This window comes from Electrophorus electricus, chromosome 9 (genome assembly GCF_013358815.1).
Source record: "Electrophorus electricus isolate fEleEle1 chromosome 9, fEleEle1.pri, whole genome shotgun sequence".
NCBI lineage: Eukaryota > Metazoa > Chordata > Actinopteri > Gymnotiformes > Gymnotidae > Electrophorus > Electrophorus electricus.
Genome location: NC_049543.1, coordinates 16,065,165 through 16,083,227, shown reverse-complemented (window position 1 = coordinate 16,083,227; position 18,063 = coordinate 16,065,165). Strand labels below are relative to the sequence as shown.

The 18,063-nt window shown below is 40.5% G+C and overlaps 2 protein-coding genes across 5 annotated transcripts in view; both read right to left on the bottom strand.

Moving 5' to 3' along the window:
* Positions 1–132: 132 nt before the first annotated feature.
* On the bottom strand, positions 133–4,535 carry tmem144a (transmembrane protein 144a). 2 transcript variants are annotated; one of them, XM_027029394.2, is made up of 12 exons: positions 4,301–4,535; positions 4,041–4,196; positions 3,744–3,866; positions 3,493–3,592; positions 3,118–3,198; positions 2,913–2,991; positions 2,662–2,738; positions 2,261–2,379; positions 1,946–2,065; positions 1,568–1,665; positions 1,041–1,094; positions 133–951 (listed from the first exon to the last, which is right to left on the bottom strand). In XM_027029394.2, the coding sequence occupies exons 1-12, from the start codon at positions 4,377–4,379 to the stop codon at positions 868–870; spliced, it is 1,170 nt and encodes a 389-aa protein (XP_026885195.2). In that variant the 5' UTR covers positions 4,380–4,535; the 3' UTR covers positions 133–867. The 2 variants fall into 2 exon arrangements, with proteins under 2 accessions (XP_026885195.2, XP_026885196.2); XM_027029395.2 differs by lacking the exon at positions 3,744–3,866.
* Positions 4,536–8,976: 4,441 nt separating this feature from the next.
* The window catches only part of gria2a (glutamate receptor, ionotropic, AMPA 2a), a 30,203-nt gene continuing 21,116 nt past the window's right edge, over positions 8,977–18,063 (bottom strand). Inside the window, exons 11-16 of one of the 3 annotated variants that reach the window (XM_027029400.2) lie at positions 17,263–17,630; positions 16,548–16,746; positions 15,954–16,201; positions 14,335–14,449; positions 12,379–12,513; positions 8,977–11,192 (exon numbers count right to left, since the gene is read on the bottom strand). In XM_027029400.2, the coding sequence (XP_026885201.1) occupies positions 11,043–11,192; positions 12,379–12,513; positions 14,335–14,449; positions 15,954–16,201; positions 16,548–16,746; positions 17,263–17,630 (1,215 nt within the window). In that variant the 3' untranslated portion in view covers positions 8,977–11,042. Of the gene's footprint in view, positions 11,193–12,263; positions 12,514–13,677; positions 13,793–14,334; positions 14,450–15,953; positions 16,202–16,547; positions 16,747–17,262; positions 17,631–18,063 lie in introns of all 3 variants that reach the window. The other 2 variants (XM_027029402.2, XM_027029401.2) reach the window with 2 other exon arrangements.

Below are 18,063 nucleotides of genomic sequence, written 5' to 3'. Positions count from 1 at the left end.
AAAGTTTTTTTTGGTTTTTTTTAGATAGCATGTCCACTAATGTACCTCAATATAATTAAGAAAGCATTTAGAAAATGTGTTAATGAGGACACTGCTGTTCCTTTGTTTATCTTAATATAACAACCACCACACTTTCTTTTAGAAACTTTAATTCCCTGATGAAAAATTAAAATCAGAAGTTACTCCAGTCATCTACCTCAGAGCCTTCATTCCCCTAATAATAAAAAATTAAAAAAAACAAACAAACCCAAAAAAAAAAAAAAAAAAAAAAAAAAAAACACACACACACACCAAAGTTGCACACATTTCAGGTAATGTACAATCTCTCTACATACCAGCCACTGGTTTTTGCCCACTCCTCCTGCCCCCTGGCCCAATAATTACACACCATAATTAGACGAGTAAGGTGATTCAATTAGAATGAATAGACTACTTATAGTGGTAGAATTAGAAAACCACATCATAAACAAGGTCAATCTTGCTGTGATACAAAAATATATATATTCCACAGTGTAAATTAAGTATTATTAAAGTACTTTGACAACAAAAATATTGGCACAAGCACAGTAACAAATTCATAATGTAATACAGTGACTCATTAAAGTGCCCTGTAAGAGAGTAATTTCCCTTCCAGTTCATATACTTTACTTGATCCCTGCTATGATTATTCTTCAGTTAAACCAATTCTCTCAAAGTCTTGATGTTGTGCAATTCTTTCTCCTACTTTTGACAATATTTGAAAACGACTTTTAACTTTTCCAACAGTGAACATTGCCAAACGACTTAAAAGAAAAATTATTCTGACTGATACTGGTCACTCTGTTGTGTCTTGCTTTGGAATGTCACCCTCTTGTGATGAAGCTGCAGTTACACTTTGGAGAACGCAGTGAGTAATGCCCCTGTCAGCACCAGGCAAAAGGCCAGAACAAGAACCAGGTAATTCCGCAGTCCCTGAATAGAAAAGGATGGAAGACACAGTCAAATCAGTACATAGTCAAATCTTTTTTTTTTTTTTTTTTTTTTTGCTCTCTCTCTCTCACCTTCACTTCCTTAAAAACTACAACACCCCAAATAGCAGCAATAAGACCAGGAACCTGTTAAATAAACAAAGCACACACATGAGCATTACTGCCTCATGGTCATCATAACAGGTTTGTTTATGAGGTCACAATATTATGGTTTTCTAAGTTGATCCTGCAGATAAGGGACCTGGTGCTATGACATAGAACAACCCCCCAGAGCAATCAACTGTCAAGCGAATATGGGCAACTAGAAACATTTATTAAAACACTTACTAAATGAGCTGATATCACAAAACTACACTTATGCTCATGGTTGTAAACAACTCATTTCTGGGACTGAAAAATGCCCCATGGAAGCCTATGGGAAGTCATAATTACTATATAAACATTTTATAGTTTTCTTGAACACTTAAAAGCTTTTGAAATTTAGCTCTAAATATTTTTATAAAAAAAAAAAAAAAAAAAAAAAAGTACATTTATTTAAAAGAAACTCCCAATTGCAGCTTTAATGTGAGTAAGGATTAGTCCAATGAACTTTCACTCACTGTGGTGATGATGGGAAAGCTGACCACTGCACTGAGGTAGTGATTGGCCAGGAACCAGCAGCATGTGGCCACACCCCACATCACCCCAGAAACAAAACCTGCACAGGGCAGCGGCGCGCACGCGCGCGCACACACACACACACAAAACATCACTGCTGACTGCCACGTCATCGACACCAGCGACGGGTGTGGGCTAGGATATTGCCAGGCAGCCCAAAGCTAGGGAGGAGTAACTGAGGGTAAAGGGCCCTGCTCAGGGGCCTTATGGTGGCAACTCTGCAGCGGCAGGGCTCGAACCAACAACCTCCCAAGCACAAACCACTGCCCTCATATTATATAATTACACACACACAAATACCAAATATGTAACTGTCTTACCTGGAAGTATAGCTTTAGAGAACACCTGTGGTTTATTCTTTTTGAAGGTGCAATAGATGACAAAATACACAGTACTTGTGAGAAAGATCCCACTGAACTGAGCAAAGACATAATCCAGATCTGAGAACACACACACACACCCACACAGTCAGTCACACTCACTCATTTACAATAAGTGGAGTCTCTGACATCAATAGATCTTACCTAATTTAATTAGTTTGTCCAAACAGTTGTTTAGAAGTTACAAATAATTTGGATTACAATACCCTGAATTTGGATGCAACATTTGTTAGCAGCAGTGTGGTCAGGACTTACCAAACTGACTTGCCCCGCTGAATCTTGTATCCTGATTGGCCGCGTGATTTTTGATGTACAGCACAGGGATGAACGAGGAGCCATAAAGGAGTCCCGCACCTACAGCAAGCACCGACCCACTGCAAAGCATCATTATGGGACACACAGCATTTTACGACATGGACAGCAACATCGCAGCAGGAAAAAAAAAAAAAAAAAAAAAAAAAAAAAAAAGTGAGATTTCTCAGTTAATCAATAAATGTCAGAACCAAAACTGAAGAAAAACAAGAATACACATGCCTATTAAACAATTAATCTTGCGCTCCGACTTAAGTAATCTGGCTAATGGATACATCCTGCTTTCAAAGAAAAAAAAAATCTAACTTTGTTCACAGTTAATTCATGGTGGTGTTTATACATACACAACACGTTTGGTGCGTGGTGACAGCATGTCCACCCAGGATTTATCTGATGAGGGCCGATTCAAAGTGTTTACACTCTGAAACAAAGCGCACAGGGAATATCACTCCAGTACAGCTCAGCGAATACCACAGCGAATACCACAGCGAATACCACACTTCCTGACCACCATTTACAGGCCTGCTAACCAGTAACAGGTGGATGTCTACACATGAAGGTGAGGCCGCAAAGAAAGGGAATAAAGGACACTTACATTGTCTATGAGTAGAGGTGTTTCTTCAGATGTGGTTGGTCTCTGAACGTCACTCTTCACAAAGAAAAACACAATTGCACTGTGTGGACACAATAAGAGATTGTGTTACTCAAAGGTTAATGGCAAGTATCTAAAATCATTACATCACACGTGTGTGTGTGTGTGTGTGTGTGTGTGTGTGTGTGTGTGTGTGTGTGTACGTCACCTGAACAAACACAGACCAGCTCCACAGTAGTTGAGTGTTGGATGGGCAACAGTTTCAGCTTCAATACCAAACCAGCCAAATCTGAAAAGAGAAACTTAGGGTATGCATTAATGTGTGGCTGTAGTGCACAAAGAATGCTTAATTTGCTTGGAAAATAAGATTTGAAGTGAGTAACTGCAGTGTACTGTAGTAAGAGATGTAGAACTATTCAAAATTGTAAAAAGTACACAAAGTTCCCACAGAAATAAGACATTTCAGACAGAGGTCCTTCATCAGCTGTGCAAGCTAAGTGCAAATTACAAAACACGCTAACCAACATTAATGTACATTTTAACCATATAATGTGTGAACACGCCATTGTCATCTTAAGCTTACCGTGAGCTAGCCCAACCCATAAGAAGATTAAAAGAAGCCCATATCAACAGGCCGAGTCCGAGACCAATAGTCTTTACTATCGGAACCACCGTGATGTTACCTACAGAGTAAAACACACACACACACACAGTGAACTGCAGAACACAAAATATTACTAACACACTCTGCAAACATCAACTTGTTTTGTTTCAACACATTCATAAAGTAACATCACTCCATAATCACTGCTTCACGGTAAACGCGAGAGGTACCTGTGGCCCAAATAGCACCCCCTAGCATGGCCAATGGCCAAAATTTTGGCGACCTCAAGATTATGTTGGCTACAAGGGACACGGTCCACACGGCGGCACATAAGACCCATTGGAAAAACATTCCTGTAATAAAGAAATACACACATTCTCGCGTTAGGAAGTATAACTCACCATTTCTGGCAGTTTTAGGTACACAAGTAAAACACCGGCATGGTGACTCGAGGAGGTCGGCACGTTAACGAAGACAGAAAAACAAGACTAAAGTCACAGCTGTTAATGCCAGGCTGCGTGACTTACCATCACCAGTGTCGATCTTCTTCACTGGGACAAAGTTGCTCCCGTAGAACAGAACCGAGACTGCGCAGGACACGAAGCCATAAGTCAGGTCACTAGCGTTTGTACCATTAGAAGAAGTCCGGATATGGTGGGAAATATCTACCAGCGACTCCATCTCTATCAATTAAATCAAAGAACACGTCAATAGACAGTATATATTTGCATTTGAGAGCTACCGTGTGTGTTGTATAGTAGCTAGCTAGCTAGATTAGCCAAGTTACCTTTATCCAGGTGCATAGTGGCACTAGCAGAGAATGCGCAAAACAGCGCAGTAATGAGAGCGGCAGTGCGAGAATCCATTTTGTACAAATGCTACTTGGTCCAATAAATTAATGGGAAATCATGCTTTAGAAAGAATCGCGCAAAGAAACACTCTAATTCATTTCAGTGGAACAAAACAAAGCTTGTATATTCCGTGTAGCTGTCACATGACTTTTAAAGTGCCTGTGGCTGGGAGTTCAGTGAAAAGAGAAACAGTGGCTGGAAAACACGTTTGACTTTCCGTCAAAATAAAAGACAGCGCAGAACAACCTGTAAATTGTACAAACAGACAAAAGTGAAAAATAGAGGTGCTCACAGTTATCCAAAGACCTTTATTTACCTTTAGTTTTCTTAAATGCCAGTGAAAAAAGTCAAAAAATGTCATTTTAGTTTTCCTTCTCACGGTTTGTGAATTGATTTTGAGTTTTTAATCAATTTATAATTTATGAATGTTTTCCCGCATAGTATGTTTTGAATTTTAAATATACGTAGAAGGAGCTACTTTTAATTTGACAAAGATTGATTCGCGATGTGACTGAGAGGTAATAATGCATGGCGCCTAAATCACTGTAAATGCTCCCCATGTGCCGAGGAACAAAGATATAAAATATGTCCCCCACACAGACAGACAGACACACAAATATTTCGTCAAAGGGCCTGTTTTACTGCAATGCCAAAACTGTGCCGCTAGAGGGAATTCTTGCTCAGATTATGTATTATTTAATCGTATTTGATGAAACAATACGTTCCAAGATCTCACATTCCAGCACTGGGCTATGTTTCATGTTCAGATCAGCTTTTGCATTCATTAATGCAAATTCTGGATCTCGCCCCTTCTGGATCTGCGCCCCTTCTGCATTTAGCCGTCTTATGTGTCAGATGATAAACACGACGGAATTGTAGCATAATTTAGCGTGAAGCGTTTAATAGAACTCTGCGGTTAAATCATTAATTTCACGCATGCCTACATATTAAGCAGATAAACAGTTCACTGAATGACACCATACTTCGAAGAGAGAGGCATGCTCCCATAACCTTGAAAAATGTTAGCTTCCAGCTCTTTCAATATCATTCATTTTGATTTTACAAATAAATAATCAAAATTGTAATTCCCTTTCATTTAGTAGGTATGTCTCCGTTGTCCCAAATGTTATTTGAAGTTTTTTTTACATATAAAATGAAGCTTGGGAGACAACGAGAAAGCTTTTTTAATGGTCTATTGATTAACTGCTTAAATCTACAATTCATTCAGAAGACTAGTAATGAACTACCTGTTGAACACAGGCCTTGGGAAATACACGCGCGTGTTCTCATGGGGTCCACTATACACGTCTTATAGACTTTGGAACTGCAGTCTGCTCTTTAAGAGGGTGATCAGTGAGGTGACGTCTATAAAACTTATCGATTTCACCCAGCTTTCGCTATCTAGGATAAATGTAGGTGACGCATCATTCAGTGTTTCGCCTACACATCTGGTACCCTTATTTGTCTTTTGGAAATAGCGATGTTTTCAACTTCTCCAGCGATATCACTATTTCATTAATTGATGAAAAATACATGGCGTTATATAATACATTGTTACAACTTGCCCCACTATTGGGGTAAACTGTAACTCAATCTGCACTACTACCACTTGTCGTGTCCGTTGATGCAGGAAAGAAGAGACAGGAACCAGTGCGTTACCCTGTGGCCTTTTATTAATGCAGAGCTCTGGAGATGTCACTTCACAACGCAGTGCGAGTGAGATCCTGGCACAGGTGTTCAGAAGCAATGAAAAGTTTATTTATAGGTATCTCTTCCTGTACATACAAACGCAACACAGATATTAAAACAACTGATAAATGTATTAAAAGCCAATACCTGATTATGTCTAACACGATAACCTGCACGCTAATCAGGTGTTCAATGGGCTTGTTTGGAGTGAAGTGCAGAAATAGAAATCTGCTGCCCCAGTCAATGAAGCACACACCAGATCCTCCTGCCAGTGAACTGAATACTTTTTGACTGATACAATATGCTGTCTTGATCATTGTCATTTCTTGCAGTATCTGCTCAATGTCACATGTTAAAACTGTGATTGATATTGTAAATATCAACATGGACAGACTGTAATATATTTTCTCGCTGCCCATTCTGCCGTCGATGTAAATTTATAAATGTATGTTTTGGGGCCTTGCTGTGAATGACATTTCTTTACACTCGTGTTTTATGCCAATAAAGACTCTTACTAACTTAGGTTATCCCTTATTGGTAAACGTGGTGCTGTTACCACCATCCCTTTGTTACAACTATCCGTTTGTTACAACCATCTCTGTTGTCCCCAATATTTACTCATGATTTTGGGGTTTGTTTGTTTTTGGGGGCATTTCCATTAATGAAATACATATAATACATATTAAACACTTTTAAGCACAGAGCAGAATAATTTGAAATACATATATAGCAGGATAATTGATTCATTACTGGACCTTAAATGTTTTGGGTTTGTTTTTTTTTCTGAGATGACTGACACTGTGCTGTGATTGGCTAGATAAGTCAGTACTGTTTTATGATTGGCTGGGTATGTTCATGAGCAAATGATCTCAGTAAGAGGAAACTTGACTGCTGAGTTGCAGCTGCCACTGCAGTCTGTTTGCCCAGGGGCTTTGCCCTTTGTGTGTGTGTGTGTGTGTGTGTGTGTGTGTGTGTGAGAGAGAGCGAGAGAGAGAGAGAGAGAGAGAGAGAGAGAGAGAGAGAGAGAGAGAGAGAGAGAGTTCAAGATGAATAACCTGTATCATCTGAATAACAAGTAGCAGGCACAATTTACTCACAGAGACACAAAGCAAACAGAACTGAATGCAGTATATTTGTGTGTGCTGGAGAATCCTCTGGTATTAAAGTGTGTTTGTGTATGTCTTCAGTATGCTTCCCTACTGAGCCGCATCTGTCGCTGTTCCATGAGAAAACTGAACGTGCTAAAAGTGCTTTGAGTCAAAAACACCAACAGAGTTCTCTTATGACTTTTTTAAGACCACTAACCCAGTTCATCAGTGGAGATGCAGGGACTCAAAAAGCAAAAGTTTGTGTGTGCATGTGTGCATGTGCAATTAGCACCTAGTGAGCTTGTTTAGTGTGTGTATGTGTGTTTGTGCCCAACACGTAGTGAGCTGTTTCTGTGTGTGTATGTGTGCTCAAGTGTGTGTGTTTGTGTTTAACACCAAAAGTGGTGTTTGTCTGTGTGTCTGTGTTTGTATGGGTACCTAGCACCAAATGGGCTGATCGTGTGTGTACGTGTGCACTAGGGATTTAACAGTGAAACGGTCTGTGTCAAACAATCTGGTGTCATTGATGTGATGTATAAACATGGATGCATTCATATCTATTTTCTCACCTGATCCAACGTTATACCCATGATTTCTCTCTTTATGCCCTAATGCTGTAGGTGCCAACATGGGTGAGGTTAGGCCTGTTTTATGGGGGTTATAGCTGAAAAACCTCTTAAAGAACATCACTGAAAAACTTGCTATAGATTAAACTCTACAGCCCCTGTAACAGCAGCCTCCAGTATTGAACTGAATTGCATTGCATCACAGCAAAATATTGAGGTATCAAAAATCACCAGATCATTGGCATCATGATGACACTTGTGATTTATACCCCTGGTGTGCACATGTGTGTCTGGCACATCTCATACTTCTACACTACAAATCTGGTCATAGCAATAATGGTGAAAAAATCTTACATCTTGTATAGCTCTGGAAAAATTAAATGACCACTCCTAAATTTCAACTCTACACATATATTAGTCATTCCATTCCAGTGTCTGTTGAATTCCAACATACATGCCTCATTCTACTTAATGAGGTACTGATTAGAGATCACCTGAATTGAATCTTGTTCAATAAGCAATATGAATGTCTGGTGGAGAGCATGCTATGATACTCTTGAAAATCTGGTTGAAAATCTTGGTTAATCCACCAAATATTGATTTCTGAACTCTTCCTATATCTACCTACCCACTGTGTCCTCTATGTTTGTCCTACCTGTATGCTGCTGGAACACTCTAACTTCCCTTTGGGGATTAATACAGTGTTATGTTATTTAAGTTAAAATATTAGTATTGTGGTGAAGAAAGTTCTAGTCATCTAAAGTTAGGGGTCAATACATCTGAAGCTGAACAGAGCCCTGCCTTCATCACAACTGAAGCTGAACAGAACCCTGCTTTCAATACAACTGAAGCAGAACAGAGCCCTAACTTCAACACAACTGAATCTGAAATGGAGCTGTGTCAATACAACTGAAGCAGAACAGGGCCCTACCTTCAACACAAATGAAGCTGAACAGATCCCTGCCTTCATTACAATTGAAGCATAACAGAACCCTAATGTCAACAGAACTGAATCTGAAATGGAGCTGTGTCAACTTATGATGACCAGGACCATTGAATACGGAACAAATATCAGCCAAAAGAAGCCTACAAGAACTTACACATGTGGACACTTACTGCCACACAAAAACTGTTTTAAACATACATTTTTGAAGATTTACATTTAAGATCTTTGCATGTAGACATGTAGCTGTGTGTTTACTTCCCTGCCCCCTACCCAAATCCCCTCTATCTGGGTGGCATAAGAAGTCAGACAATGAAAAGCAGCAGTTTCTCAGCCTCAGTTTATTCAAAAAGTCCAAAAAATAAAGCAGTTGACCCACATTCCATTTACAAAAACCTCCTCTGGTTAAGCTCTAAAGAGACTCTCCAAATGAGAATGTTGTGTTGATTCAAGTCCATTTGTGGGTCAATGTGTGTATGTGTGTACCTTCATGGGTGTGGATTGGCATTAAGGAAGCCTTCGGAACTGTCAACTTTCCAGTGCAGCTTGCACCAACCTTTTGTATATATGTACTTTGTGTGTGTTCATACAATAAGATATTCAGATGCATTGTCTCTGTTTGTATACAGAATACATATACATATAAAACTATTGGATAAGATTGCAGATTTACAGCATGGCATAGAAAAGGGTGTTCCGCATAGTGTTTCAATAGAATTCATAGTCATCAAATAATAAATGAAATACTCTTGGTTTCAATTTTTCAGGTCACTTTTGACTATGATAGTTCTAGTCATCCAAAGTCAGTGGCAATATAATTTTATCATCATCATCATCATCATCATCATCGCTTTTAAAACAAAGATTAAACTTAAGGTTGTCATGCGTTTCAGTTAGGACTGCATAAATTAGTGCACATCATTTAATGTACAACATATTTAAGGACACATAGGAAACATAATTTAAATTAGATTTATATAAGAGGAACATGGCATGAGGTGTCTATATTGAGTCCTTCCCAGTTCCTCACAAATATTCAGTATTACCTTGCCAGGAGTGTTTTGGCACGAATGACTAGTTGGCATTTAGAAATACTGTACTTAAGCGTATCTATATTTTCATATGCAAATTTGATCCAGATGTTATTTTTAGAAGGATTCCTACAAATGGGAAACATGATCGTTTAAGTAGTGGATGTTTGGGGTTGTTTGTTTTTTTTGACAACATAACTATAAAACTACTACTTACATCATCCATGTCAAACAGGACTGCAACATAATGATGCAAGAAAATTAACAACAAAGTGGTACAAATTAATAACACATTTCAACAACTCAAACGTCTAAGAAGAAAATAAAACCAAAAGGATTTTTTCTTGTCAAACACGGTCATATTAACATTAAGATCAAAAGAACAAAAGAATATTTACATGATTTATGTATATTTTAAACATATAATTCATATGATATTATTAAATCATTATGTTCAAACATTGCACCTACTTTAAATGAACTCATTTGGCTTTAAAGAGTTTGAAACTGAAGCAATTTCATATTTTACAATATGGAAGAATGTTCTTTGACAGTATTTTCTTTCTTTTTTTTGAAAAATATTTCAGAAACTTTTTTTTTTCCATTTTTTGATACTTCTTGTGATTTTTTCATATATATGTTTGAGTACAATAGAAAATCACAATGGATGGAGATGACCCATGTGCTTGTGTTCTTTAGAATCTGAGATTTCAAAAATGTTGCCATAGTGTTGAGCTGCTTCTGAGTGTATGATTACATCATCAGTTTTAGCGTGAAAAATGTCAATGAGAAATGAAGAATGAAAGTGTGTGCGTGAGAGAGATAGAGATCGAGATAGAGAGAGAGAGAGAGAGAGAGAGAGAGAGAGAGAGAGAGAGACAATGGCAGTGTCTCTCAACACCTGTGTAGTAGGATAACGTGCATGTGTAAACCAAGGGCCCCAGCTCATGTTGAAATATACACATGTAAATTACACGTCTGTACATTTTTGCATGTGAGAGCTGAACTGTATCTGCAGCTTTAAGTGCTTGCATGTGTGTTACAGTTAATATGTTTATGTTTTTTTGCGTATTTGTAAAGATGTGTATACAACCATATGTCTATATGAACGTGTATGCATGGAAGTCAATGACATTGTTCATTTTTGATAGTCAGACCTGTACAGTTGTGGAAATATGTATTTGAGTGGGACAGTATGTCTCAAAATGTGTGTCTGTCTATGAAAGAAAGTAACAAGTGTGTGTGTGTGTATGTGTGTGTGTATTTGTGTGTGTGTGTGTGTGTGTGTGTGTGTGTATGTGTGTGTGTGTGTATGTGTGTGTGCGCGTGCGTGCGTGTGTAAGGCACTCAGGACAGCTTGCTCATTTGGGAGACCTTGCCCTGCCTGGTCTCATGTAGGGCACTGCATGGACGGCTTTAGAGAAATCTGGAGTAAGAACACTCCCATTCTCTCCTGTACTGCCAGTTATAGATAACCTGGCCTTGTTCCGCATGGCGTCCGTAAATGTCATCTAAAAGCATGCACACGCGCAGAAACACACACAAAAACACATGCATACACACATATACACACAAACAGATAATGTATCATACATACCAAAACACAAGAGAAACATACAAAAGTGACCAAAGTAAGGGCACAGCCATGCATAACACAATTACAGGAATAAGAGAACAAAAGAAAAACGTGGGTAACACACACACACACACACACACACACGCACACACAGACACACACACACGCACACACAGACAGACACACACGCACAGACACACACACACGAGAGAAGAAAAGAGAAGCACAAGAGCAGAGGTCAGTTTCATTTTGCTTGCCCTTAAGTACTGCAGAAGCATAAAGATGTTCTGTGACCAGCTGAGAGGTGTCATTCTCCACCCCAACAGCTCTCGATTTCTAGCTATTTCTATCTCTATGGTAAGCCATGGTGCCAGTCCATAAATAACACCAAGCACTAACGATGGGACAAAAATGGAAAAACAAAACAAAACTGCATAGTAGAAATAAATAAATAAATAAATACATACATAAATAAATATAAATATAAATAAAGGCACAGTCAATGTCATGTGGACAGTACAGCATCATCCATTCCACTCAGTGGCCCAGTCATCTAATCATCTAGCCATCTTTCATTAAACCATCAATCGAGTCCTTGTTCCTCTGATATTTCTTCATCACGTCCCATCGACCACACATCTGAATCCCAGATAACCCCTAAGTAGTCTGGTTCTTTTATAAACGGGCAACCTTGATCATTAGAAATCACATCCATCCATTCATGCATTCATCCATCCAGCCACCCCTCACCCACGCCATCATGTATGTACAATAAGTGTACCACAACTCACAAGGTGCCACATACTACATATATACACGTGCAGTTTTTGTCAGTCATGTTCATGAATTATCAACAATTAGGTCTGGAGATTAAATATATAATAACAGTAATATAACTTGCGGTGGGAATGAAGGAACGAGCAAAAATGAAATAAATAAATAGAAAAGGCATGAGCGGACAGCAACGGAAGGAGAAAGAACAGAGGGAAATCTGCGACGTTCCTACCGCATTAAATCTTAACACTCTCCAGCCCATACACGTTGTACCCTTCCTTATAAGTGGCAAAATTCTGAGAATTCTGCGAGGAAGAGGGGGGATTTAGGGCCTGAGACTTGGCAACCTTCATGCGCTTGGCTTCGGCGCGCGACTTGTAGCAGAACTCCACCAGGGCAACGAGCATGGCTAGTCCCAGACCGCCCACCAGGATGTAGAAGACGCCCGCCACGTTGCTCAGGCTCAGCGCACTTGTCTTCTCCTGCAGGAGGGGAGAGGTGGAAGGGTCAAAGGGCAAAGGTCACAGGTCAGGGAGGAGAAAGAGCAGTGGCCGGAGCACAGCACAGCACAGCAACGCTTCTGGCCTAGTAATGGTGCTAACTTTGAAACGTCATCAAAGGGAGGGTATGGTGAAGTGCCTAGGAGACTACTACATTGAGTGGTAAGTATATGAAGTGTATGGAGTCTGTTTGTGCTTGTGTGTCTGTGTTAAGTTTCAGCATTGGAAAGAGTGTGCTGTCGTAATAGCCATCTCCCACAGTACGACAGAAACAGTACAAAGAAGATCACAATCATACACCAGATAAGGTACAGAAGACTGGGTGCTTGGTGAAAGTCTGTGTGTGCAATGTTCTGGAAGTTTCAGCACTGGAAAGACTGTGTCATAATAGCCATCTCCCACAGCATTACAACAATAGTACAAAGAAGATCACGATAATACAACAGATAAGGTTTAGAAGACTGTATTTAAGTATGTTTTTTATAAGAAAGAAATAAAGAAAGAGAAAGAAAGTAAACACAGAACAATTATATATGTATAGTGGAGGACCATAAAGACAGCCTAAGCTCAGAGAGGTATGCATGCTTGTAGGTATTTGTGTGTGCGTCTGAGAGGAACAAGATATACAAAACTGTGTATATAAACTTAAATGTTATATATACACTGGTATGTGTGTACGTGTGTGCACAGTGTACATGCATTATTCCAATATATTATTTCAACTAAACTTTGTACAGGCATTTCACTGAACAGGTCTGTCTCTGATTCATGCGTGGCACTGGGGACTCGCTCTGACACAAACACACACACAAACACCCACACCCACACACCCACACTCTCATTGGCACTCCATTATCACTGAAGAACACTCACAGTCTCTCAAACATCAGAGTAGTACATACATTCTGGAAAAGGGTCTGGGCACGCGCACACACGCACTCACACTCACACACACACACACACACACACACACACGCACACACGCACACACGCACACACACGCACACACACGCACACACACGCACACACGCACACACGCACACACGCACACACGCACACACGCACACACGCACACACACGCACACACGCACACACACGCACACACACGCACACACATGCACACACACACTCCCTGCAGTGACTGACCTTACTTCCTGAGTCCTTGGATCCACATTCCCCTTTATCGTACCACCATTTGTTTTTCATCTTGTCTAAGACGCCTTGCTCACTGAGTTTCAGTACTGCCAGGTTTACTGGCGTTCTTCACGTATGGGGAATAACATAAATAACATTACCAATGTTATTTTATGTTATTTGTCATGAACATCAGAGCTGGCTTTACAGCGGCCGGACAGGCCTGGGCCCCCAGCACACGGGGGCGGCGATCGGCCATCCACACTCCATTTGGCAGGCGGCAACAGCGCAGTTGCCGTGACAGATGTGCGTGGACGCGTCGCCGTGAGGAAGCAGCAGGGTTGGCCTTAAGAGCACCCAACCCAACCACCCCACAGAACCTCTGCACACATGCCAATACATTTGCAGGAGTTTGTTTTAGTAAATGGCACTTTAGGAATTTAGCTGATGCTCACACAGTCCTCACATATTCCATGTTCTATATAATGCTCTACAAACAACTTGTGTTAGGTTGCTACACTACTGTCTCTATGGTTACATGATGGGTGTTCATAAAGGGGCAGTGTCAGCGGGTTGGTTGCTGGAGGAGCCAATAGTGCTGCTTACTCATTTTGCATGTTTTCATTAATTTTTCTTTTTTTACCCATAGTTCCCGAGCAAGGGTCTGACCTTTGACTCCCCGCCTCCGCTGCCGCACTCTCCTTTGTCGTACCACCATTTGTTTTTCAATTTATCCAGAAGCCCCTGCTCGTTCAGTTTTAGCACTGCGAGGTTTACCGCATTTCTTAAACAAATGATAAAACAAATTCGTCAGACAGCATGGTAGGGGGTGGGGCTGCAGCGGGCCACACCCCCCCACCAGTCGCATAGAATGAATGTAACATTGGGTCACACAATCCATCCATCAATTAATCAATCAATCAGTCAATCAATCAATCAAAAATCATTACTGAATTGTTAAGTTTGAGCAAGATGGTTAAACATCTAGTCAGATCATAAGGTGGTCGAGCTTTGTTTTTTTTCCAATACAAAGTCTCAGGGCAGGAGGCTAGAATAGAGGAGGCTAAGTATTAGTGACAATTAATGTTATTGTTCAGTCAGAATTCGTCCAGTCATTCAATATGCACATACTTGGACGCAAGTTACATTGTAAGTGGAAAAGCAGACAAGTTTGGTTAGAGGTATCAAAGAGAGACTTGCATGCTTGGTTCAAACAGTGCATCATCACTGGCATTCGCAGTCACATTACTATAAATTCGTAGACCTCTGAAAACTTTATATTTTGACATTCAGTAGTGTCAGGACACATTCAGTAGTTCAGTAGTTTGTGCACCAAACCACATGCATTGATGATTTACTGATTGTAAGTGGGACATCAGATTTTTCATGACAGTCTGGTTGCAAGGCATCATTAAATCTGTGCTCAATGAGACAAAATATTACTGGCAAATGTACACATTGCAAGGCCACATTGGTTGAATCTCAGCTCATAGCCAAATTGGTTGAAATTCAGACATTTGGGACAATTTTTTTATACATCAGCTAGATCTTAGACAGTTAATTTGTCACGTACTAGCAGCTTGTTTGAGGATCTAAGCAGATAGAAGTTTAAAATGGTGGCTGCATCCAGATTAACATCTGGTGAATTAATTGTAGCCATTTGCCAGTGTTTGCCTCACTGAATGTAGGGACAGGATAGTATTAGCACAAACAGCTGAACAAGGCTTTGCAATCAGTCCTACAACCTGCAGTATCTTTGAGAACCCTGTCTTGAAAACATCTATCTCACTCTGTTATTTCTATGGCAAAATGCATAGGCTAACTTCATCTTCAATCACTTTTGTTGCTAAATGCAACATGTAAATTTCAGAAGCATTTACAAAAACCAACTTGCTGTCTTGTTTGCTTTAGAAACCTTCTTGTTGCCTAGGTTATATCTGTCTTCCTTGTCACTAAGGACTCTCTAATTTCAGATATGTGCATTACGTTCACCTATGATTTAGTTGCCTAGACAACCAACTGCTAACTTGTCACCACATTCAACACTCTCTCAGCAGTTGCCTAGGTTACCCCTAAGCCTGCATTCCTCTAAAGGCTCCTGTCTCCTTCTCGCTCAGCCTGTGGTTACCTAGGTTACCCAATTCCTGGTTGCCTAGGTTACCAATCCCTACTCCTTCTCAGCTGCAGTTACCTAGGTTACCTCCATTGTCAGAGGGACCCCTGGCCTACATCAGGGTAGGTGGGATACTATAACAACATGGGTCATATTGTTATACTACTCCACCCACCTTAAAGCAGATCCTTTGGGTGTGGCGATGCCGTAGCCCTTGGAGTCCAGGTTGCCGCCGACCTTCATGGTGTCGCAGGGCTTGCGCTGCTCGATGTATTCATTCATGGTGGACTCCAGCAGGTAGGCGTATTTGCCCTTGGACTTGCGCACACGCAAGACACCCTCCACCGTGTTTTTCACGAAGACGGATGGCTCGGCGTTGTTCATATACTGCCACATCTTGTCAAACAGGGCGATCTTTGACCTCTAGATGCAGGCGGGTGGAGAGGATTAGGCAGGAAGGGCCAAGGGTTAGGGGGTGGAGTAATTTAATTTAAAAAAAAAATAAATAAATAAAAAAGTGAGAAGAGAGATCGTTTTTTTGTTACAGGCAAAATAGAGAGGGGAGAGGACAGGTTGAGATCCAGAGTGGGTAGACAGAGAAGGAGAAGAACAAGAAATGAAATAACATGAGAGCACAAATGAACAGGAGATCAAGGAAGCGAAATGTTTGAAACTTCAACCAACCTTATCTTCTTGTTTTAGAGCAAAACACATTTAGCTTTGGTTTTGAAAAATACATTTCCCAAGATGCTTTGCTCCAGAACCTCACCCGAAAAAACTCTTTGGTTGAGCCTGCGTCTAGGGTTCCGTAGGCAATCTCAGTCTGCTTGGCAAGGTCCTCTGCACTCTCGATTGGTGACACCATCCTCTCCACAGTGAGGAAAGCAGCCAGGTTTGCCGTGTAGGACGAGATAATGATGAGGGTGAAGAACCACCACACACCACCAACTATACGCCCAGACAGAGACCTACATGCAAAACACATTGACTGGCCAACACTTAAAAACACTGGAAACTTTACACAGAAAAATAGCTCATACAGATGAAATTATATAAAACATTTAATTGCATGAGTGTTTAGTTTTAAAGAAGCAATAAGTAATTTTTTGCCACCAAAAATTAGCAATCAGTATTTCTGAAACTGATTATTATTTTTACCTTTTACTATCAAGTGCAGTTCACCTGAGATGAAGAATCAAATTGCTTTGTTGTCCTCAAATTAACCAGTTTATGCTCCACAGAGCAGTTCCCCCACATGGAGGCGCCCATGTTTAAAACAGATTTAGTGCAGAACCTCAGTATGTCAGTGTCAGTATAATGGCTGTTTCATAATGTGATTAATAAATCACAATTGGAATTTCCAATTGGAAATCAATTGGAAAAATTAATTATTGCTACTTGCAGCCCCCTCACCAGGTGGGTATTTGCTCACACAACCTATGACCAAGGATTGCAAACCCAACCTTGATCAGACGTTCACCAACCTGGGTGAAATGTCACATCCCTGCCGCATGAAAGCACCCAAGGAAAACCACAGACTGTTGAAAATGCCGAACTCATTGGTGGACTCGCTGGGACCCAGCTGGCCATCCTCGAACTCCTCTGTGTGCCACTCGTACGGACTGAAGCGGCTAACGAGGAAGAGCACCACGCTCACGCCGATGTAGGCGAACACGATGCACATCCAGATCTCATAGGCCAGCGGGTCCAGGAAGGAGAACACGCCTGGCTTGGACTTTTGGGGCTTCTTGATCATGATGGAGATGCCCAGGCTCATGAAGGGCTTGGAGAAGTCAATGACCTCCTCACGCACCAGTGTGATGGTCAGAGGGGCTATAGCTATGTCCGCTTTCTGGCCAGAAGAAAGAGGGAAGGACAGAGCGAGACAGAAAGAGGGAAGAAGCTTTTGGTGCCATGCAGATTTGCTTCACATTTTAGTTTTTTTTTAATTCAGGCATAGTTTTAGTTTTGATGAAAACTGCCAGTTATACTGGTATGGATTGTGTGGATTTTTATTCTTTTTTTTGCCTTGTTATTGTTGCATTTCTAAACCTTTTATCAACACAATTTTGTTAACACAGTTTTGTTGAGTTTTGTTTTGTCAAATTTTGTTGACAACTGGTTAATGGGATTGTGCATGTGTGTGTGCATATGAGTGTGTGAGTATGTGTGAATTTGACACTGGTTGAGGGGAGTGTGTGTGTGAGTGTGTGAGTATATGAGTGTGAGTGTGTGTGTATACATATTTACAATTACATATTTAGCAGACGCTCTTATCCAGAGGG

What these genes read in the sequence shown, in the direction of transcription:
- tmem144a (XM_027029394.2), bottom strand. Translation starts at nt 4,379, where the DNA reads ATGGATTCTCGCACTGCCGCTCTCATTACTGCGCTGTTTTGCGCATTC. An exon ending in CACCTCTACTCATAGACAAT is followed by an intron (nt 2,739 to 2,912) that starts GTAAGTGTCCTT and finishes GCTTTGTTTCAG; the next exon opens with AGTGTAAACACTTTGAATCG. An exon ending in TAGTTTTTAAGGAAGTGAAG is followed by an intron (nt 952 to 1,040) that starts GTGAGAGAGAGA and finishes TTTTCTATTCAG; the next exon opens with GGACTGCGGAATTACCTGGT.